General features: G+C 46.0%; 1 protein-coding gene across 1 annotated transcript in view; it reads left to right on the top strand.

The window, feature by feature from the left end:
• Positions 1-3,716: 3,716 nt before the first annotated feature.
• LOC140491012 (inorganic pyrophosphatase-like) overlaps positions 3,717-24,673 on the top strand; it is a 58,533-nt gene continuing 37,576 nt past the window's right edge. Inside the window, exons 1-5 of the mRNA XM_072589157.1 lie at positions 3,717-3,936; positions 8,563-8,627; positions 19,239-19,292; positions 22,158-22,277; positions 23,856-23,942. Of these exons, the coding sequence (XP_072445258.1) occupies positions 3,771-3,936; positions 8,563-8,627; positions 19,239-19,292; positions 22,158-22,277; positions 23,856-23,942 (492 nt within the window). The 5' untranslated portion in view covers positions 3,717-3,770. The remainder of the gene's footprint in view (positions 3,937-8,562; positions 8,628-19,238; positions 19,293-22,157; positions 22,278-23,855; positions 23,943-24,673) is intronic.

Raw genomic sequence — 24,673 nt, forward strand, 5'->3', positions numbered from 1 at the left:
GGCGGATGATTTGGTTTATGCAAAGGTTGGTAGGGTTGAAGGTGAGCACCAGGGGCGTACTGTCCTTGTTACGGTTGGAGGGGTGGGGTTTGAGGGCGGAGGTGCGGGATGTGGACGAGATGCGTTGGAGGGCATCTTTAACCACGTGGGAAGGGAAATTGCGGTCTCTAAAGAAGGAGGCCATCTGGTGTGTTCTGTGGTGGTATTGGTCCTCCTGGGAGCAGATCTGGCGGAGGCGGAGGAATTGGGAATATGGGATGGCATTTTTGCAAGAGATAGGGTGGGAAGAGGTGTAATCCAGGTAGCTGTGGGAGTCGGTGGGTTTGTAAAAAATGTCAGTGTCAAGTCGGTCGTCACTAATGGAGATGGAGAGGTCCAGGAAGGGGAGGGAGGTGTCAGAGATGGTCCAGGTAATTTTAAGGTCAGGGTGGAATGTGTTGGTGAAGTTGATGAATTGCTCAACCTCCTCGCGGGAGCACGAGGTGGCGCCAATGCAGTCATCAATGTAGCAGAGGAAGAGGTGGGGAGTGGTGCCGGTGTAATTACGGAAGATCAACTGTTCTACATAGCCAACAAAGAGACAGGCATAGCTGGGGCCCATACGTGTGCCCATGGCTACGCCTTTGGTCTGGAGGAAGTGGGAGGATTCAAAGGAGAAATTGTTAAGGGTGGGGACCAGTTCGGCCAAACGAATGAGAGTGTCAGTGGAAGGGTACTGTTGGGGACGTCTGGAGAGGCAAAAACGAAGCGCTTGGAGGCCCTGGTCATGGCGAATGGAGGTGTAGAGGGATTGGATATCCATGGTGAAGATAAGGCATTGGGGGCCAGTGAAACGGAAGTCTTGGAGGAGGTGGAGGGCGTGGGTGGTGTCTCGAACGTATGTGGGGAGTTCCTGGACTAGGGGGGATAGGACAGTGTCGAGGTAGGTAGAGATGAGTTCAGTGGGGCAGGAGCATGCTGAGACAATGGGTCAGCCAGGGTGGTCAGGCTTGTGGATCTTGGGAAGGAGGTAGAATCAGGCGGTGCGGGGTTCCCGGATTATGAGGTTGGAAGCTGTGGGTGGGAGATCCCCTGAGGTGATGAGGTTCTGTATGGTCTGGGAGATGATGGTTTGGTGATGGGGGGTGGGGTCATGGTCGAGGGGGCGGTAGGAAGAGGTGTCCTCGAGTTGGCGTTTTGCTTCAGCGGTGTAGCCTAACCTCACCATCAAGCCAGCGGATAAAGGGGGCGCAGTGGTAGTCTGGCGCACTGACCTCTACACCGCTGAAGCCAAATGCCAACTCGAGGACACCTCTTCCTACTGCTCCCTCGACCATGACCCCACCCCCCATCACCAAACCATCATCTCCCAGACCATACAGAACCTCATCACCTCAGGAGATCTCCCACCCACAGCTTCCAACCTCATCGTCCGGGAACCCCGCACTGCCCGGTTCTACCTCCTTCCCAAGATCCACAAGCCTGACCACCCTGGCCGACCCATTGTCTCAGCATGCTCCTGCCCCACTGAACTCATCTCTACCTACCTTGACACTGTCCTATCCCCCCTAGTCCAGGAACTCCCCACATACGTTCGAGGCACCACCCACGCCCTCCACCTCCTCCAAGACTTCCGTTTCCCTGGCCCCCAACGCCTTATCTTCACCATGGATATCCAATCCCTCTACACCTCCATTCACCATGACCAGGGCCTCCAAGCCCTCCGTTTTTTCCTCTCCAGACGTCCCCAACAGTACCCTTCCACTGACACTCTCATTCGTTTGGCCGAACTGGTCCTCACCCTTAACAATTTCTCCTTTGAATCCTCCCACTTCCTCCAGACCAAAGGCGTAGCCATGGGCACACGTATGGGCCCCAGCTATGCCTGTCTCTTTGTTGGCTATGTAGAACAGTTGATCTTCCGTAATTACACCGGCACCACTCCCCACCTCTTCCTCCGCTACATTGATGACTGCATTGGCGCCACCTCGTGCTCCCGCGAGGAGGTTGAGCAATTCATCAACTTCACCAACACATTCCACCCTGACCTTAAATTTACCTGGACTATCTCTGACACCTCGCTCCCCTTCCTGGACCTCTCCATCTCCATTAGTGACGACCGACTTGACACTGACATTTTTTACAAACACACTGACTCCCATAGCTACCTGGATTACACCTCTTCCCACCCTATCTCTTGCAAAAATGCCATCCCGTATTCCCAATTTCTCCGCCTCCGCCGTATCTGCTCACAGGAGGACCAGTTCCACCATAGGACACACCAGATGGCCTCCTTCTTTAGAGACCGCAATTTCCCTTCCCACGTGGTTAAAGATGCCCTCCAACGCATCTCGTCCACATCCCGCACCTCCGCCCTCAGACCCCACCCCTCCAACCGTAACAAGGACAGAACACCCCTGGTGCTCACCTTCCACCGTACAAACCTTCACATCAACCAAATCATCCACCGACATTTCCGCCACCTCCAAAAAGACCCCACCACCAGGGATATATTTCCCTCCCCACCCCTTTCCGCCTTCCGCAAAGACCGTTCCCTCCGTGACTACCTGGTCAGGTCCACACCCCCCTACGACCCACCCTCCCATTCTGGCACTTTCCCCTGCTACCGCCGGAACTGTAAAACCTGTGCCCACACCTCCTCCCTCACCTCCATCCAAAGCCCTAAAGGAGCCTTCCACATCCATCAAAGTTTCACCTGCACATCCACCAATATCATTTATTGTATCCGTTGCTCCTGATGTGGTCTCCTCTACATTGGGGAGACTGGGCGCCTCCTAGCAGAGCGCTTTAGGGAACATCTCCGAGACACCCGCACCAATCAACCAAACCACCCTGTGGCCCAACATTTCAACTCCCCCTCCCACTCTGCCGAGGACATGGAGGTCCTGGGCCTCCTTCACCGCCGCTCCCTCACCACCAGACGCCTGGAGGAAGAACGCCTCATCTTCCGCCTCGGAACACTTCAACCCCAGGGCATCAATGTGGACTTCAACAGCTTCCTCATTTCCCCTTCCCCCACCTCATCCTAGTTTCAAACTTCCAGCTCCTTGACTTGTCCGACCTGCCTATCTTCTTTTCCACCTATCCACTCCACCCTCTCCTCCTTGACCTATCACCTTCATCTCCTCCCCCACTCACCCATTGTACTCTATGCTACTCTCTCTCCACCCCCACCCTCCTCGAGCTTATCTCTTCACGCTTCAGGCTCACTGCCTTTATTCCTGATGAAGGGCTTTTGCCCGAAACGTTGATTTCGCTGCTCGTTGGATGCTGCCTGAACTGCTGTGCTCTTCCAGCACCACTAATCCAGTATTTGATTTTCAGCATCTGCAGTCATTGTTTTTACCTTCAGCGGTGTAGAGGTCAGTGCGTCAGAGTACCACTGCGCCCCCTTTATCCACTGGATTGATGGTGAGGTTGGGATTGGAGCAGAGGGATTGGAGGGCTGCGCGTTGTGAGGGTGGAGGTTGGAGTGGGGGTGGGAGGTAGACAGGTTGAGGCGGTTAATGTCCTGGTGGCAGTTGGAAATGAAGAGGTCGAGGGCAGGTAATAGACCAGCGCGGGGTGTCCAGGTGGATGCAGTGTGTTGGAGGTGGGCGATGATCTATGGATGTCAGAGCCTGCGATGGCCGCAAACCGACAACAGGGGGAGCATCAGGAGCCTAGTGGAGTGATGTCGTTCACCAAGAGAGGGCGCTGAGACTGGGAGGCTGAGCACTCAGGCTCTTCCCCACTGCCCGGTAACACACATTACACTGTCCGCGAGGGAGATGCGTATTGTCCTCCGCCTGGCTCAGACCGCCCGATGGCTGTTCGGTTGGAGAAGACGATCGGAAGCTGAGGACCTGCTCCGCCACTACGCAAGGACGATGCGCCGCAGCTACGGGAAGGAGGAGCGGGGCCAGCCGTGGACACCGAGCTACGGACTTTACCTCAGTGAGTAAGAGCAGGCAGGAGGTGAAAGGTCAGCTGGGGATCGGCGGTCTCACCGGAGTTCATGTCTCAACCATTTGATCTGAAGGGTTTCCGCAAAGCCCATCCCCCCCCCCTCGCAGCGTCGCGTTTGAATTCGTCCAGAGCGTACCGGCCCGGCCACGCCCACTTATGGACCCCGCCCACTTATGGATCATGTCTGCACACACTCTTCATAGCCACGCCCACCCATGGACCCTGCCCGCACACTCATGGACCCCGCCCGCTGTCTCCTCATAGCCACGCCCCCTCATGGATCCTGTCCGCACACTCTCAGAGCCACGCCCTCCCATGGGACCCTGCCCGCACTCTCTGCTCATAGCCACGCCCACTTATGGACCCCGCCTGTCACTCCTTATAGCCACGCCCACCTATGGATATTGTCCGCACCCTCCTCATAGCCACGCCCACCCTTGGACCCCGCCTGTCACTCCTTGTAGCCACGCCCACCGATGGACCCCGCCTGTCACTCCTTGTAGCCACGCCCACTCATGGAACTAGCCCGAAACTCTCCTCATAGCCACGACCACTCATGGACCCCGCCCGCACACTCCTCGTAGCCACGCCCATTCATGGCCCCAACACCTACCTCGTGGCCACCCCCACTGACGGACACCGCCCGCCCTTCGTGACCACGCCCACTAAGGGGACACGGTCCCCGAGGTCACGCCCACACACAGCTGTCTGAGGATTAGAATCAATGGACAATTCCACCTGTTTGTCAAAGACCTCAGACCCTGTAATCAGCGGTAAGGACACTTCTTGCCCACAGAAGAAAGACCTAATTCCTTTGCAGTTACCCTGAAATGAAAAGAAGTAACTGCTGATGTGATCATTATCTAACATATGCAACAGTTTTAACCATTGTGAAACAATGGTCAGTCTGTGACTTTTTGTGATTGAATATATTGCAACTTTCATGGATTCTTTTTCTTAGTCATTTTCTCATTAAATTTCAAAATGCTAGATTGTTATGAACAACTGAAAATGACAGTGTAGGAACATGAGGCATGGGAAACTGAACCAAGAACCTGGACTTGGAGAGTTCACCACTGTAATTCTATTCTAAGTGGTCAGTTCAATAATTGACATCTAACAAAGCCAATTGTTCTGACCTTATAAGAAAATATCACCCTAAAGAGCCTTTGTCGCTAATCCATCTGATTTTAGAGCATTGCTTTAGGGTTGAGAAATGTTTTGCGTTGCATTTAAACCCTTAAATGTTGCTTCGAGCAAAATATATGTTGAAATGTAACTTGCAAGGTGCAGGCTGTGCAGTGGCTGTGAGGCTGACTAAACCTTTCAAACGTAATGATTCTAGCAGCTGTTGACTGATCTTGTTACTGGTCATTTTGCTTTCGGTTATGGAAGACATAGAAGATAGATTAGGCCACTTGGCTTTGTCTGCCATTCAGTGAAATCATGGCTTATATTTTATCTCAACTGTGTTGTCCCATGCTATCACTGTATCATTTAATTTCCTTCAGAACATTCAACAATTCAACATCAAGGGCGGAGAATCCTAAAGAATAATAATTCTTAATCCACAATTGCTGTCTCATTATTCTGTGATCTAATGTTCTTCATTTCCCAGCACTGAAGAGCAACATCAAGGTATCTAAGTTGCCAAACTGCTTAACAATTTTATATGTTTCAATTAGCTCACTCCTTATTCTTCTCAACTCTAGGGAATGTCAGCTTGGTCTGTTGTCCTCTTGGTGAGCCTCTTTTCCTGTTCCCAGGAACCAGTCTTTGCACTCCGTCTCATGCAAGCATGTCCTCGGTAAAAACAATGACTGCAGATGCTGGAAACCAGATTCTAGATTAGAGTGGTGCTGGAAAAGCACAGCAGTTCAGGCAGCATCCGAGGAGCAGGAGAATCGACATTTCAGGCATAATCACTTCATCAAGAATCATGATAACTCAAGAAGGGCTTATTCCCGAAACATCGATTCTCCTGTTCTTCGGATGCTGCCTGACCTGCTGTGCTTTTCCAGCATCACACACTCAACTACATCCAAAGTGTTGTTTGGAAGGGCGTTCAAGGAATTTTTAACCCCATGACAGTAAAAGAATGGTGATGTAGTTTCAAAGTTGATCCACAGTGATATATGCAACACACCAGGTCTCACTGAATGTTACATACTTCCCAGTCTTTACCCATTAAAAACTGTTTTGCCTTTTTGTTTTTCGGACCAAACAGATAACCTTGGACTTTGCATATGCCAAGTTCTTGCCCTCACCCAAAGAGTCTATAATCGTTAGCAGTCTCTGACCTTTCTTCACCACTTGCTGTACTACCTGACATTGTATCAGGAGCAAACTTGCCCAGCCAACTTATTCACAGTCTTCAGGGAGGACCAGTCAACAGACTTGCTTCACCTCGGCTGCAACCTTTGGACCATGCAGTCAAAGCTCCAGATGGAGTATTCAGGATCTTACGGTTTATCCAACCAGTTCAACAGGCCTGGGATGGCCACAAAATAGGCCCCAAACAAGGGATTCATGAAAGTCATGCACCCATGTGCAAGTGCAAGCACGAGAACCTGTCATTCATCAAATCAATTCCTACAGTTTGGAAGCAGGCCATTCGACCCTTCGAATCCACACACCAACCTTCCGAAGAGGATCCCACTCAGACCTACCTCCCTACTCTATCCCTATAACCGTGCATTTCCCATGTCTAATACACCTAGCCTGCACATCCCTGGACACGATGGGCAATTTAGCATGGCCAATCCACCTAACCTGCACATTTTTGGATTGTGGGAGGAAACCGGACCACCTGGCGGAAACCCACGCAGACACGGGGAGAATGTGCAAACTCCAGTCGTCTGAGGTTGGTGTTGAACCTGGATCCCTGGCGCTGTGAGGCAGCAGTGCTAACCACCGAGCCACCATGCTGCCCTAATTGGACCAGAGGAGGGGAGAGGGCAATGAGACTGATGCTATCAAGCAGGATGTCACAGAGTTGGGAAGTTCTCGAGGGTGAGTGCTCCCTAATCATCTTTCTCGTTAATGAAAGAGGGGCCCAAAATATTAGAGCCCTCCGTGAGACCCGTTAGCTGGAGCACACACAATGTAGCAGCTATAGGTGCACACAGGGAATCCAAAGCATAGAGGTTTTTCAACTAGACTTCCTCCCTCATGGTTATTATATCATAAGTAGATAGAAAAAATTGTTGCTTTTATTATGAACAGATAAGAGATATTATCTTTTTACTTGAAATATACGCAGTTGAAATGTTCAATGCAGTTTACAGTCAGTGCAAGAATGATTGCACATGAATGCATACATGCACTTATCATACTGAATCACAACATGATTCTTTTATATTCTCTTGCATGCTGCATTTATTTTGAATCTGTCTCGTTTTCTTTGTTTGACTTCCTTTGGCTACCTGGCCTCACATGGTACATTCCCTTCAGTCATTTGCCATTTCTCAAACTGACCCCAAAGCCCATGCTATTTGACATGTAATCTTCTCCCTTACATATCTGTTCTTAAGCCATCTGTTTTTTATTGCATCTTTAATAACCTTTCAAACTTTAATCGCCAAAGGTCTCCTTTTATTCTGGCAGACTTTTCAGGATTGAGTCACGACATCTTTATCACTGCGTTACAGTTCGTTTAAACAACTGCCCTTTTTTGTTGCAGTAATTCATTTTGCTTGAGAAAAGAAACTAACTTTGAACTTCCTAGCATCCTTCTGTGAAACAGATTGTATAGCTATTTTTCTGCTTCGTTTGCCCACTGTTTACACATTTAGAGTGTTTAAAATGTTAAAACCTAATGCAGTTCCTAGTCCTGACCTCATTGATTTAAAAGATTTTTCATCCCGCTAATTATGAAAAGAAAGGAAAAGATTCCACTTTATGGAATATCTTTCATACCTTTCCAGCCAGTGAAGTACTTTTGAAGTGGTATAATGTAAGAAATGTTGCAGACAATTTGATCAGAGCAAGGTCCTACAACAACCAACAATGAGGTTAGATTAGATTAGATTCCCTACAGTGTGGAAACAGGCCCTTCGGCCCAACCAGTCCAAACCGACCCTCCGAAGAGTAACCCACCCACACCCATTTCACTCTGACTAATGCACTATGGGCAATTTAGCATGACCAATTCACCTAACCTGCACATCTTTGGACTGTGGGAGGAAGCCGGAGCACCTAGAGGAAACCCACGCAGACATTGGGAGAATGTGCAAACTTCACACAGACAGTTGCCCGACCCTGGAATCGAACCTGGGACCCTGGTGCTGTGAGGCAGCAGTGCTAACCACTGAGCCAAGATGATGACCCCAAGTGGTTTTAATGGTCGAGGGGTGAGTATTTGCCAAGTCACCTTATGTTCTTTGAATAGAACAATGGAGTCTTTAAAGCCCTCCTTAGAGAGCAGATTGGCCTTTGATTTGAATTAGCATCTCATCCAGAAGATGGCCTTCCCAATGGTGCAGAATTCCATTGGTATTATGCTGGGAGAACAGCCTCGCTTTCCTATATTGTGTGGCACAATACTGATAAGAATGTTGCATATGCTGCCTCAGAATGAACTGTCTAATCTCCATTATCTCCTTTTGTTTGCAGAGAATTCTGAGGGTAAATACATTTCTCCTTTTCATGATATTCCACTTTACGCAGTAGGTGACAAGGTAAATGCCATTATTTGGTGATTTTGCTACATTGTAGGCTAATAACGTCAGCTGTTTATTGGTCTACTAAATGCGTGCTGACTATTTGTTCTGATGGCCTATACAGTATTGTTCACATCAGCTTCTTCAAATTTTTGGCCCAAAATGTAGCCCTTTGGAATAAAAAAGAAATATTGTCACTCCACGTAATGGTAGTCCTCTGAATCTACAGGAAAAGCGGTTTAGCTTCCTGCGCTTTATAAGTAATGCACTTGTGATGTTCTTAAGCTTTCTCTCAGTGCTGGTATTCTCTAGTTGAGTAATTTATTTGTTTGTCTGGGAGAGGAATAAAAGGTGCACCAGCATTTTTCTCGATGGGACAAACATCTAGTTTCTTCTGTATTTCATACTCTTTCTCCTTCAGAACACATTCCAATTTATACAAATTGCAATGGGTAGTTGGATCGTAGGTCTTAAGAGCAGGAATGGATCATTTGGCCCGTCAAACTTGCTCTGCCATTCAAATAGATTGTGGCTGATCATCTGTGTACCCCCGAGCAGTAATCTAATGGAGTGACAGAACTGGCTTGAGGGCTTTAATATTTTTATGTAACCATTATTCTGATGCTTCTCTGCAACTCTCCTGCTCATCTTAAGGCATTTGTTTGCATACACTTGAGTGAACAGTCAGGGCCTTAAAGATAGTTCCAGCAATATGTCAGGGTCTCTCAGTTACTGCACTAAAGTGGCTGATTATTTTTTGGAGTGCCTGGAGTGAGACTTGAGGAAATGACCTTCTGATTCATAATTGAGAGATCTGTCACAGAGTAAGGGCTGTAGATTTCCTATCTTTGTTCTAAATAGTGCATATTCTTCCTTTTCCTCTTCCTCTGCACTGAGTCACCTTAACATCTTTAATTAAAATAGCAGTTTAATAAAGGGACCTGGAAATTATGACTGCTCATTCTAGCCTTTGATTCTAATTTGGTTCTGAGCAAATTGATGTCAGAACTCTTTCAACCTATCTTTTCTTAAGAATTTAATATTTCTTTCACTTGAAGTGACAATTCATCTGCCTTCAAATTGATGTGGAGAGTTTAATGAACTGCAGATCTGCTGTAAAGAAGACAGCGATGCACTTGTGCAACCAACTTCTAAATGGAAGTTGCTATGTCAGATTAACCTGATGTCTTGAATCCATATCATTGTCAATTTTAATCCTGCATTTATCCCTTTTATTCACTGGGGTTTACAAAGATTTTTTGACAAGATACCGCATAATAGGTTAAAATCTTATTGCGCAGCGAGTGGTTAAGATCTGGAATACTCTTCTTGAGAGTATAGTGGGTCAAATGATAGTTTTCAAAAGATTCATTTTCTGTAAAGGACTAGGGGGAAAAGGTGGGTGAGTGGTGTGGATGAGTGGTACTAAGCATAGTGCTCTTTTGCAGAACCAGCATGGCGTTCTTTAAGTCTTTAGCTAAATCTATGAGTATAACCTAATCCTAACCTCTACCTTTTGTATGCTGCACAGTGTCTTGCCTACTGATTCTTCAATTACTACAGTAATACTTTCTCCACGCTCAAGTAAAAGTAGTTTACAGAGGAACCGTGATTATCCGAAGGACACGGGCGGGCAGTATTTCTTTCGGTTAATTGAACCCGGATAATCAAATACCGGATAACATAGTTTAGCCAAGCATCAGGACCTTGTGATCTTGGCAGATAATCCAATATTTGGATAATCGAGGTTCTTCTGTATGCACAAATTACTACACAAGAGTTCATGATGGTGGGTTTAGTATACTAACATGGATTAACAATTGGCTAACTAACAGGAATCAGCTGTGATTCAGGATAGATAGGTAATTTTCAAGTTGGCAATTTGTAATTGCTAGCCAGTGTCACAGTAGGTCTTCAACTATTAATAGTCTGTATTATTGACTTTAGAGTCATAGATTCATAGAGATGTACAGCACTGAAACAGACCCTTCAGTCCAACCCGTCCATGCTGATCAGATATCCCAACCCAATCTAGTCCCACCTGGCAGCACCCGGCCCATATCCCTCCAAACGTTTCCTATTCAAATACCCATCCAGATTCCTTTTAAATATTGCAATTGTACGAGCCTCCACCACTTCCTCTGGCAGCTCATTCCATACACGTACCACCCTCTGCGTGAAAAAGTTGCCCCTTAGGTCTCTTTTATATCTTTCCTCTCTCACCCTAAACCTATGCCGTTTCGTTCTGGACTCCCCGATCCCTTGACTTTGTCTATTTATCCTATCCATGCCCCTCATAATTTTGTAAACCTCCATAAGGTCACCCCTCAGCCTCCGATGCTCCAGGGAAAACAGCCCCAGCTGAACAGCTATGTTGTGGCCAACTCTTCAGTTAATACGGTTAGGTGGGAAAGGAAACAAGCTGCAAGAATAACTCAAAGATCAGATTTTGTTTTCCCCCCTTAGTCAGGTAGCAGGGATAAGGAAAGAAGTCTTGGTAGAGTAGATGCTGGCTCTGTGCTTCCCATCTGTGGAAAGTTGGGAATTTCAAAAAAAGAGGTCTCCATTTATGATGGAAATAAGAGGAATTTTGTCTCACAATGGGTTTTGGGGTTTTTGTCCCTGGAGAGCAGGCTGAATTAAACAGATCTCTTTTGCAAGTGAGTCGAAAATCTGGAGGGTTGCAGGCAGGAATGTAGAGTAAGGCCATGATCAGGGAAACCATAATATTATTGAAAGGCAGAGCAGGCTTGAGGGGCTAAGTGGTCTTCCTGTACTCCATTTTTGTAACCTTAATTGGAATTGTTCTCTGTGTGCCCAATTACAATGTTGTTTCTTTTAGTCTAGTTCCAATTCTGGCAATTATTTTTTACTTCCATTCTGGGACTTTATCTTGACTTTCGTTTATCATGGTCAATGGGTTGTAGTGGGACTGCAATCCATTCTACATCTCCCACCCCCCCCCCTCATTTTTCTTTCCATTTACATCCAATTCAAACAAATGTAAAATCAGCTACTGATGCATAACATTCAATATACATTGCTGAGCATTCAAGATTACCATCTTGGTGTTTTCATTTCCCGTGTTCACTCCTGATACTTTTTATAATTAGTGTTCTAATCCTCCTCTTAATTTTGAGCTTTTTGTTTGAGAGTCCCTAGATAGAGTCAGTGAGTCATAGCGATGTACAGCATGGAAACAGACCCCTGGTCCATGCTGACCAGATATCCTATATAAATCTAGTCCCATTTGTTAACATTTGCCCCATACCCCCCAAACATCTCCTATTCACAGACTCATCCAGATGTCATTTAAATATTGTAATTGTACCAGTCTGCACCAATTCGTCTGGCAGCTCATTCCATACACTCACCACCCTCTGTGTGAAAAAGCTGCCCCTAAGGTTCCTTTTAAAATTTTCCCCACTCACCTTAAACCTGTGCCCTCTTGTTTTGGATTCCTCCACCCCAGGAAAAAGATCTTGTCTATTCATCCTAACAATGCCCAATGCCCCTCTTGATTTTATAAGCACCTATAAGGTCACCCCTCATCCTCTGACGCTCCAGGGAAAATAGATCCAGCCTATTCAGCCTCTCCCTATAGCTCAAATCCTCTAACCCTGGCAACATCCTTGTAAATCTTTTCTGAAGCCTTTCAAGTCTCCTAACATCCTTCCTGTAGCAGGGAGACCAGAATTGCACTCAGTATTCCAAAAGTGGCCTAACCAGTGTCCTGTACAGCTGCAACATGACCTTGTAACTCCGATAGTCAATGCACTAAGCAATAAAGGCAACCATTCCAAATGCCGCCTTCATTATTCTATTTACCTGCAGCTCCATTTTCAAGGAGCTATGAACATACACTCCAAGATCTCTTTGCTCAGCAACACTCCCCAGGACCTTACCATTTAGTGTATAAATCCTACCCTGATTTGCCTTTCCATAATGCAGCACCTCACATTTATATTAAGTAAACTCCATCTGCCACTCCTCGGCCCATTGGCCCATCTGATGAAGATCCTGTTTATTCTGAGGTAACCTTCTTTGCTGTCCACCACACCTCCAATTTTGGTATCATCTGCAAACTTACTAACCATATCTCCCAAGTTCACATCCAAATCATTTATATAAATGACGAAAAGTAGTTGACCCAGATCGATCATTGTGGCACACCTTTGGTCACAGGCTCCAGTCTGCAAAGCAACTCTCCACCACCACCCTCTGTCTTCTACCTTTGAGCCAGTTTTGTATCCAAATGTCTAGTTCTCCCTGTATTCCGTCAGATCTAACCTTGCTAATCAGTCTCCCATGAGGAACCTTGTCGAACACCTTATTAAAGTCCATATAGATCATGTCCACCACTCTGCCCTCATCAATCCTCTTCATTTCTTCTTCATAATTTCAATCAAGTTAGTTGGACATGATTTCCCACATACAAAGCCATATTGATTACCCCTTATCAGTCCTTGCCTTTCCAAATACAGTTATCCAGTTGTAACATGATTGCCAATATTTGTACTCGATCCCTTTTTCAGGCATCTATGACCTTGAACTCTCTGCAGCATCTCCTCTGCCACATGCTTCCAAGTAAATTGTTTCTATTCTCTAAAGGCTCCTAAGGGTTGGGCTGTAAATGCTGGCCTAGCCAGTGACGTCCACACTCCTTGAATTAGTTGAAAAGAAAACTTTTTCTTCTGTTACTTGATTTGTTATTTCTTTAATTTTAATTGCCTTAACTCATCTAACTTCTTCTGTGTTTGCTATTTAGCATTGTTTAAGAAGCATCTGGATGAGTACTTAAAATGCCAGGGCATAATGGGCTAAGCATGCAGTGCAGGTAAATGGGATTAAGGTAGTTTGGTCAGCATAAACGTGGTGGGCTGAAGGGCCTGTTTCTACGCTTTTTGAGTCTTTGACTCTATTTATTTTCTGGATGCCCCTGATTTTCCTTCAGAAGCATTTAATCACTTCCTGACACTTACCTGTGACTGTCCATCACAGTGACTTCTTTGTTCACCACTATCTCTTTCTTCATCCCCAAATGACCTGTCCTTTACGGTTTCATATTTGCCTAATATTGCAGCATACCTTCTCAAGTTGCCCTCTCCAGGCATCACACATTTTCTTAGGTTCTTTGATGGGGTGGAAGTAATGCTAGTAGGGCTGCAATTTATTGCTCATCCTTAATTGGTCTCAAATTGAGGGGCTTCTTCGGCCATTCCAGAGGTCAGTTGAGAGTCATAGTGTCGTGGAGCTGTACAGCATAGAAACAGACCCTTCGGTCCAAATATCCAAAATTAATCTAGTCCCACTTGCCTTTGGAGCTTTAGCACTTAGATAATGAGACTGTGTCTTAAAATGAAAAAAAACAGTAAAAGTCGAGAATGACACATATTAGTCCAATTTGTCTGATATCCTTCAAATTAGAGCTTTGGTATAGCCAAATGTTCCTTTCCAAACATTAATTTTTTTCTTTATGATTTTTGTCCCCCCTGCTGAGGATTTGTAAATTTGATTCGTATTGCTTTAAGGCCCAAAGATTAGAGAATGGTGTAATTAGAATAGATTTATTAAGGTGGATATAGAGAGACCTTTTCCTCTGACAGGGAATGCAGAAGAAGGAGGCACCATTATAAAAGTAGAGTTGAACTATTCAGCAGTGAAACGGTTGTGTTGGGATGAAGGAGTGAAACAAGCTCAATGTCTGTGCGGCCGACTCCTTTTACAGTTGTTTCATTCAGCTCTTAGATTATGCTCACAATTTTCTGAGAGTTATTGCAGCCAGAAGACAAACGTGCACCCCTGGAGCTATAGTTGTGCAGAGTGATAATGAAAGTATAAAGCAAAGTGCTGAAACTAGAATATGTGCTCAGGCATAAGATACTTGATATTACAGAAATTATACATCTGATAAAATCATTCCATAGTAACAGCACTCTCATATAATTGTGTCTGGGTGGTACTGTCAGAGTACTGTTATATCATTTGGTGACCTCTCAGTTTGAACAATACTATCCTTGTGTCCATGTCCATCTCAGGGCCTGGCTGAACCTCTGAATTCTCCTCCAGCTACAAAACGTCCGAGAATTCTCCAGTCCTCTAGCCCTTTGTGAATCCCCATTTCCTTTACTCCATCATTGGTGTTTTCAGCCATTTAGGTCCTAAGCTCCAGAATTTCTGTCCATAGTTCACTCTCTAAGTTTCTTTTCTTGCTTTCCTCTTCTTTAAAATAAACACTTGCTAAAAACATCTTTCCTAATGAGACCTTTTCTGACTTGGTGTCAGTGTGTTATCTGATTATATTCTTGTGAGTTTTCTTAGTGTATCTTACTCCACTGAAGGCGCTATATAAATGCAGGTTGCTATTCATTAACTTGAGTGGCACCATCTTGGACGTTACTTTGAGGGGTCTGTGTAATTTCTATAGGCGCTTCCATGGATGTTGCTGTCACAGTCCTTGGAGGATGGTGAAGAGAAGTAAATTCTCTTCCATCAGGCGCAGATCAAAGTTTGGATACAAGAAGCCACCAAAACCTGGGGTTGTTAACGGAAAGCAGGTTGCATAACGTGGGACTATTTTTGAAATAACAGATGGCAAGCCATCAGTAGCTGGTAATTACTCCCAGAAATACAGATCGTACAAAATAAACCGTTTACACCAGAGGAGATTGAGAGGGGGCGTGATTGCAATGTGTAAACTTCTGAGGGGCATTGATAGGGTCGGCAGGAAAGACTTTTTCCCATTGATGAAGGGTCAGTGACCAGGAGTAAAGATTTAAGATAGGGAATGGAAGGCTCAGTGAAGATGTGAGGAGAATCCTTTTCACCCAGAGGGTGGTGGGAATCTGGAACTCACTGCCTGGACGAGTGGTAGAGGCAGAAATCCTCATAACCTTTAAGTATTGAGATGTGCACCCGTGATATCAAGGTTTACAGGGCTATGGGTCAAGTGATGGAACATAAGATTAGAATAGTTAGGTGGTTGTTCTTGAGTGACGTGAATGTCATGGGCCAAAGGACCTTTTCTGTGCTGTAGATCTCTGTGAATCTATACAGACAGGCAGAGGCTTTGGGATTCAAGGGTTATTGGGGTTAAGTGTGAATGTAGAGTTGAGGCCACAATCAGGTCAGCCATGATCTTAGAGAATGGTGGAGCAGGTTGAAGGGACCAAATAGACTACTGCTCCTGATTTGCACATACTTTTGTATGTTTATAAGTAGGATTTTCTTTATTATCTGACTGCATCATAGTTTGAGGGCTTGAATTGCAGTGTCATATGTTGGCTGGTAGAGCCAAGTAATTTCCTACACTTGGCTCAGTCTATGTGTGGTTAGTAATGGAAACCATTCCTCTGGATTGAACAGCCAGATTGGATTGAAAACAGAAAATGCTGGAAGCATTCACCAAGTCTGGTGGTATCTGTGGGGAGAGTTAATCACTGAGACCAATGACCTTGTTTCAGATTTGCTTTTGTTTTAGCCAAATTGTATTCGTGTTTTTTTCTCAGGAAGTACTAAGTTCTTGTCAAGTAAAATATAGAACCAAGATTTCTGAACAAGTGGAAATACTCATTCCCAGAAACTCTATGTGTTGAGGATAAATATCACAACATCTCACCTGGACATCAACCACAACTTTCAAAACGCAAAGAATACCATCTTTCTCTCCACTCCCCAGCTGCAGCAACGTCCTGTGATTATAACTCAAACCAACTTCATTTTGCTTCTCTGAGCAGGGAGACTATTCCTCCCAATGTAGACTGGAGGCAGCTTGGGAGAGCAATAATTATAGGAATGTATATATTGTTAGGGGAATAGTCAGGTGTTTCTGAAGTGACAGGCTTCAATCCAAGAGGGTAAGTCCCCTCTCTTGTGCCTGAGTCAAGGGTGTTCCAGAGCAACTGCAAAATACTGAATGGCAGAATAACTCATTACAGGTTGTGCAACATTTCAAACACCAGTGTCAGAGGTAGAAAGAGTCATTGTGGGTCAACCTTCAGCACATGGACATGGGCTGTAGAGGTTCAAGAAGGCAGCTCACCACCACCACCACCACCTCAGGGGCATCTTGGGACAGGCGAGAACTGCTGACCAGCCAGACATGCCCATGTCCCATGAGGGAATAAAAAAAGGGATTCTGGATTTTGTAAATATTAGCATATGCCTCTTACCCCTCCTTGAACCTCTTTGAATCCCCTCTTGCACTTCACTAACTACTTTCACAATCTTCCCTCGCCCACTCTCCACCCTTGCCCCACTCTCCCTCCCCTTGCCCCACTCTCCCTCCCCTCGCCCCACTCTCCCTCCCCTCGCCCCACTCTCCCTCCCCTCGCCCCACACTCCCTCCCCTCGCCCCACACTCCCTCCCCTCGCCCCACACTCCCTCCCCTCGCCCCACTCTCCCTCCCCTCGCCCCACACTCCCTCCCCTCGCCCCACACTCCCTCCCCTCGCCCCACTCTCCCTCCCCTCGCCCCACTCTCCCTCCCCTCGCCCCACTCTCCCTCCCCTCGCCCCACTCTCCCTCCCCTCGCCCCACTCTCCCTCCCCTCGCCCCACTCTCCCTCCCCTCGCCCCACTCTCCCTCCCCTCGCCCCACTCTCCCTCCCCTCGCCCCACTCTCCCTCCCCTCGCCCCACACTCCCTCCCCTCGCCCCACACTCCCTCCCCTCGCCCCACACTCCCTCCCCTCGCCCCACACTCCCTCCCCTCGCCCCACACTCCCTCCCCTCGCCCCACACTCCCTCCCCTCGCCCCACACTCCCTCCCCTCGCCCCACTCTCCCTCCCCTCGCCCCACTCTCCCTCCCCTCGCCCCACTCTCCCTCCCCTCGCCCCACTCTCCCTCCCCTCGCCCCACTCTCCCTCCCCTCGCCCCACTCTCCCTCCCCTCGCCCCACTCTCCCTCCCCTCGCCCCACTCTCCCTCCCCTCGCCCCACACTCCCTCCCCTCGCCCCACACTCCCTCCCCTCGCCCCACACTCCCTCCCCTCGCCCCACACTCCCTCCCCTCGCCCCACACTCCCTCCCCTCGCCCCACACTCCCTCCCCTCGCCCCACACTCCCTCCCCTCGCCCCACACTCCCTCCCCTCGCCCCACACTCCCTCCCCTCGCCCCACACTCCCTCCCCTCGCCCCACTCTCCCTCCCCTCGCCCCACTCTCCCTCCCCTCGCCCCACTCTCCCTCCCCTCGCCCCACTCTCCCTCCCCTCGCCCCACTCTCCCTCCCCTCGCCCCACTCTCCCTCCCCTCGCCCCACTCTCCCTCGCCCCGCCCCACTCTCCCTCGCCCCGCCCCACTCTCTCCCCCCGCGCCCCACTCTCTCCCCCCGCGCCCCACTCTCTCCCCCCGCGCCCCACTCTCTCCCCCCGCGCCCCACTCTCTCCCCCCGCGCCCCACTCTCTCCCCCCTGCGCCCCACTCTCTCCCCCCTGCGCCCCACTCTCTCCCCCCTGCGCCCCACTCTCTCCCCCCTGCGCCCCACTCTCTCCCCCCTGCGCCCCACTCTCTCCCCCCTGCGCCCCACTCTCTCCCCCCTGCGCCCCACTCTCTCCCCCCTGCGCCCCACTCTCTCCCCCCTGCGCCCCACTCTCTCCCCCCTGCGCCCCACTCTCTTCCCCCCTGCGCCCCACTCTCTTCCCCCCTGCGCCCCACTCTCTTCCCCCCTGCGCCCCACTCTCTTCCCCCCTGCGCCCCACTCTCTTCCCCCCTGCGCCCCACTCTCTCCCCCCATGCTCCACTCTGCCCTGCTCGCCCCAGTCTCTCCCCCCCGCACCCCACTCTCTTCCCCCCCCCCCCGCACCCCACTCTCTCCGCCCCACCCAACCTCCCCCCAGTCTCCCCTCTCGCCCCAGGCTACCCCCCCCCATTGCCCCACTCTTCCCCTGTTGCTCCACCTTTCCCCCCACGACTCCTTCTCTCCCTTTTCTCCTCTCTTCCACTTTATGCCTGTCTCCCCATGCATCTTGCCTCATTTCCCACCTTCCCTGTACCTTTTTTCCCATCCTTCCTGCACCTCACCTCTTTCCCCCCCCTTCTTGAAATGCCCCTGTCTCCCCACTCACCCGCCCTGTGCCCCTCTCTTCCTCTACAATTGCACATCTCTCTTCTCCAAAGCACCTCTCTTCCTCTCTCTTCTCTCCAGTTTCATCCTCCTCATTCTCATTCCTCATTCCCTCGCCCCACTCACCCCCTTCCCCCCACACACTTTCCCATTCCCCTTGACCTTACCCATTTTATCCTCTTCAACATAGTTTTCAACATGTAAAAATAAGTTTCATGATTTCATTCTGCTTGTTCTGTCCAGAATATCCCAAAATATTTGTACCAAAAATATGTTAGTTGCGTTGGGATGCAATTTATATATTTTTAAAATGCAGACAGCAAAGAGAAGATTTTTTTTGGAAATGTGGTTAATTAGAAACACCATTCATTCCCTGTGGCTTTATCAAAAGCAATTACAGGTATACAGTCATAATACACAAATCATTGTGCAAGGCCATTAGACCACACACACACTGTGAATCACCAACATCTGGTTATTATCTAAATTACAGCTTTGAATTATAGCATCAGAACATGAATAAAGCTTATGTATTGATGTTGCTCAGATGTTGCACTTTTTTTTACAGGCTTTGTTTAATATGGTTGTAGAGGTGCCTCGTTGGACCAATGCAAAAATGGAGGTGAGTTCTTGCGGTACAGATACTTCACTAAAGTGGGTAATACGTGGATCCATGGTGCAGAGTAGTTGATGATTCAACGGAATCTGATGTTCATCTTGCCAACTTGGAGGGTTTAAAAAGAAATTGAACCAACTGGTCTGTAGAAAAGAATGGGACCTTAGAGTTTTTCAATGTAGCAGCATCCACGTGACTCATCTTGTCTATGCTGCCTCTTTGCATGAGATGTTTGTTCCACTCTATGCTCTTTCCCACAACCACCTGATGAAGGAGCAGCGCTCTGAAAGCTAGTGCTTCCAACTAAACCTGTTGGACTATAAGCTGGTGTTGTGTGATCTTTAACTTTGTTCACCCCAGTACAACACCGGCACCTCCAAATCATGATTCTTTCCTCATAGCCTTGCAAATATTTCTTTTTCAAATATTTATCTAACTATCTTTTGAAAGTCGCTGTTGAATCTGCTGCCAACACCCTTTCAAGACAATGCATTTCGAATGATAATTTGTTGCACAAAACAAGTTCTCCCTGTCTGTCTTCTATTCTGGATAGATTGGGAGGCAGTTTTACAGAAAAAGAATGAAGGCAACACCCTAGCCCAGATTTTCCAGTGGGCAGATAATTGTTACTGCAACATAGTTGCACGACAGGATCATGCAGAATCCCTGATGCCCTAACTTCAAGGAAATTACCCATCAAATTGAATTTACTGATGAGCAGTTTCCCCTGCAACTGGTGCCGTCTGAAAAAGTCCCTTAAAGTCAGAGAATTTGGAAAGGTCACCCTCACTAAGGCTTCGTCGTAACCCAGGGAAAATCAGAGGATTAAATACCTACTCTAACTTCTGGGTAGTTATTATCCATTCCCCAGCAACACCTCCCCCCTGATGTCTGATACCGCCAGGCTCCTGCTAGACTTGACAATCCCTCCAGCAACCAGACACTTCACCTTACCCTAGTGTAATGGGACCTCCAGCAGCAGGTAGTGATGGTGAGGATGGTGCTGAGCAAGGGAGCTTAAGCAGTTTATGTTGGCATCTCTCCACCAGTAGATGGCAACATTTTATTTGGGTAGTTTGAGAAATGTTATAAAGGTTCATCAGAAATAAAGAATTTATAGAGTCATAAAGACATATGGCATGGAAACTGACCCTTCGATCTAACTTGTCCATGTCAACCAAGTTTATCAAACTAAATGAGTTGCCTGTATTTGGCCCATATCTCTCTAAACATTTCATATTCATGTTCCTATCCAAACATCTTTTTAAAACTTGCATTTGTATAGAAATGTTAATTTCTTTTTCTTTTTTTTCTCTTTATTTCCTTTTCTTTGTTTCCCATTCTCTCTAGATTTTCATTTATTTTTTCTCTTTTTGTCCCCTTTCTTCCTTGGTAAAGAATTATGAGGGCAGAGTGGTAGACGTTGTTTACTTGGACTTTAGTAAAGCTTTTGACAAGGTTCCACATAGTGGGTTAATTCCTAAAGTTAGTTCACACAGGATTCAGGGTGAGCTTGCCAATTGGATACAAAATTGGCTTGAAGGTAGGAGACAGAGGCTGGTGGTGGAGGGTTGTTTTTCCGACTGGAGGCGTGTGGCCAGTGGGCTTCCACAGGGATCGGTGCTGGATCCTTTTTTGTTTGTAATTTATATAAATGATTTGGATTAGAATCTAGGAGACATGGTTATTAAGTTTGTGGATGACACCAAATTTGGAAGTTTGGTGAGCAGTGAAGAAAGTTATCTAAGATTACAAAGAGATCTTGATCAATTGGATCAATGGGCTGAGGAGTGGCAGATGGAGTTTAATTTGGATAAATGCAAGTTATTGCATTTTGGTAAAACAAACATGGGCAGGACTTATACAATTAACAGTAGGGCCCTGGGTAGTGTTGTAGAACAGAGAGATCTGAGGTTCAGGTCCATAATTCTTTGAAATGTGAGACACAGACAGACAGGGTAGTTAAGAAGGCAGCTAGCACACTTGCCTTTGTTGCCCAGACCTTTGAGGATAGGAGTTGGGACGTTATGTTGAGGTTGCACAGGATTTTAGTGAGGCCTCTTCTGGAGTACTGTGTACAGTTCTGGTCACCTTATAATTGGAAGGATATTATTAAGCTGGAGGGAGGGTTCAGAAAGGATTTACCATGATGTTGCCAGGACTGGAGGCTTTGAATTATAAAAATAGACTGGACAGGCTGGGACATTTTTCACTGGGGTGTAAGAGGTTGAGGGGTGACCTTTATAGAGGTTTATAAAATCATGAGGGGCATAGATAAGGTGTATACCAAAGCCCTTTTCCCTAACATGGGGGCATATTTTTAAAGTGAGTGGAGAAAATTTTAAAAAGGAAGCAAGAGGTAACTTTTTTACGCAGGAGTGGTGGATTCAGGTAAGGTTACAACTTTTAAATGATATTTGGATTAAGTACATGAATAAGAAAGGTTTGGAGGGATATTGGCCAAATACGGGCAGGTGGGACTAGTTCATTTTAGAAACTTGGTGGGTGTGGACTAGCTGGACCGAAGGATCTGTTTCCATGCTGTCTGTCTCTGGCTGTAAGATGCTCCATATTTCTTCACAACCAGTGACATGGTTCTGATATGTAGCCACTGATATTATGTAGACAAATGTACTGACGCATTTGTATATTCAGTATTCTATAAACAGCAATGAAAGGAAAGCCATATGATTAGTTTATGAGTAATGTTTGGTGGCCAGGTCACTAGGGGAATTACTTGATCTTTGAATTTTGTGGGATCTTGGACCTTTATGTCCATCTGAGTGGACAGATAGGAAAACCTTAAATGATTTCTTAGTTCCCAGGAACATTTTTCATCATGCAATTGTAATATTATTTTATCTTTTCCAGATTGCTACAAATGTTCCCCTGAACCCAATCAAGCAAGATGTGAAAAAGGATAAAATGCGTTACGTAGCAAATATCTTTCCTCACAAAGGTTATATCTGGAACTATGGAGCATTGCCACAGGTCAAGAATGGTGAAACTTTGTGAACTTCACCTCACTTACTAAGCCTGTTGCTTATTTGGTCACCGCTGTTTTGGAGTTCCATAGAATAAACGTTCAGCAAGTCTGGTACTGAACTACGCAGGCAGCTAAGGGACGGGTTTGAACTTTGAGCTGTTTTGAGTTAATTGTGTTGTAATCGATACGTGCTCCCCTCAGCTAAAGGGAAAAGAATTGCAGGCTTCCTGTTCCTATTATTTCCATGGCCGATGATGTAAATTCATGCATGCTGATCTTGTCTTCACGATAATCGTCTTTATTCTTTGAACATAGGTTATCTTTCATGTTGCCCTGATCATCCACACATTCTTTCTAGTCCTCTGGTTTCGATATTATTTCAATTCGAGAAGTCATTCTAATTGCTGTGTCAACCTAGTCAACTGCAGAATGTCGCTATTGAAAGAGAACTCAGAACTCTGATTTACTATGCAAGATGGTACAGTGGAACATTACATGATTGTGCATCAATGTGGAACACACTTTAAGTATGAAACTCATGATGGATTTAGCTATTTTCTCAGTCTGGGTGTTGGTTTTTCATTTCTCAGCCTTATACAGAGGATAAGGAATGAAGAAGAGAAAAGAACAAAAATGATGGTCCAGTTTTTTCTCCTGGGGTGTTACCATCTTCTCTTATGTGTATACAGTACACCTTGTATTTGAATATTTAAAGACTTTAGAAAATGAGACACCTTTTGATTAATTTTCATGATGAGATTGGTTGTTGTCACTGGCGCTGTGAATTAAAAATTGCTTTGCTTTGACAATGAGAGGAATAGTATCAACCAAAAGAAGTTTAGGAAAGATTTGGCAACAGTGGAATTACAGGAACTGGAGACACAGGGAGTATATTAAAGTCATGAATGATGAGTAAAGGGCTCTTGGGATTACGGCACAAAGAATGCAGCTATAATAGTGACTGACCTTTCTCTTTAATTTACAATTGTTTCAGACTTTTGCACTTGAAAGAGTATATGCAGTCATGCCAAATACAGTGAAGTGTATGAAACACCCAAAAGCAGAAATCGCTAGAGAAACTTAGTAGGTCTGGCAGTATCTGAGGAGAGAAAACGGAGAGTTAACACATCAAGTCCTGTGACCCTTCTTCAGAACTTTTCAATGACTATTCTATTTGAGCCAATCTACTTTTTTGCCATTTCTTACATAAAGAGAAAGTTTTCCACACCCTGGAAGCACATCGGACATTTTATTGTGTCCTCTGGATCCATCAAAGATTTTATCATGCCTTCTTGAAAGTTATATAAGTACTTATAAAATCCAGTTGAAAAAGGGGAAGAAAGCAATACAAAACTCAACCAATTTTTTTTTGAAGCAAGAGTATGAAAGCAAAATGTTGAGAAGTAAAGGATATTTAATAATCAATTTCATTGTCTCAGATTTCCACTGATGTTTTACATTCTGTTAATCCATCAGTTATTTTGTTAGAGCCAATCTAGAGTTGCAATGGAATGTGCAATATGTTCATTAACGAACATTGATTTAAATATTTAACATTCAAATGTGTTTTCTTGCCCCAGCAGACTTGGGAAGATCCCTTCCACAAGGATCCCTGTACAGACTGTGGTGGTGATAATGATCCAATCGATGTCTGTGACATTGGATCGAGGGTTAGTTTTTTTTTTGAAAAAATGTTGTTATATAACCACAACTAATTTTCTGGAATCAATCTGGACCTGAATTCGAATGGACCTGAATAATATACAGCCAGGTGAAAAATGATAGATAGTTTCACTAATTAATTAGCTCAAAGTTAACTATTGGAAGCTATCTCACCTCTGTATTAGAAGGCTGTTGGTTCATGTTCCACTGCAGGAAACATAATCCAGGCTAGTGTTAAAGGAGTGCTGCATTTGAATATGCCATCTTTTGGATGAGAATCAGTGAGGCAATGATTACTCCTCAAGCTGATATTTAAAAAATCGCATGGCAAAGAAATTGTCCCGGGAACCTGATCGTTATGTACCCTTCAACCAACTTCACTAAAACAAATTATCCAGTTATTTACCCCATTGATTTCTGTGAGGATCTAAAGATTGAAAATGTGGCTGCCACATTTCTTCCAGTATATAACAGAGACCACACAGCAACAGGATTTCATGTTGTAAGATACTTTGAGACACCATAAGCACGTGAAACGTGCTGCATAGATATAAATTTTCAGTTTTTAGGAGGCATTTCCTTTGGAAATAAGCCTGAAAGCATATGCCTTTTATGATAGTAAGGGAATAAGTATTTGTGATATAGTGAAAGCTTATTTGAAATCAACATTTAAAGCCTCACACTGAAGATGAAAGGGAGAATTTTAGAGAAATTCAAGCTGGAATCCGAGACAGGGTAA

Source organism: Chiloscyllium punctatum, chromosome 2, assembly GCF_047496795.1.
Source record: "Chiloscyllium punctatum isolate Juve2018m chromosome 2, sChiPun1.3, whole genome shotgun sequence".
NCBI lineage: Eukaryota > Metazoa > Chordata > Chondrichthyes > Orectolobiformes > Hemiscylliidae > Chiloscyllium > Chiloscyllium punctatum.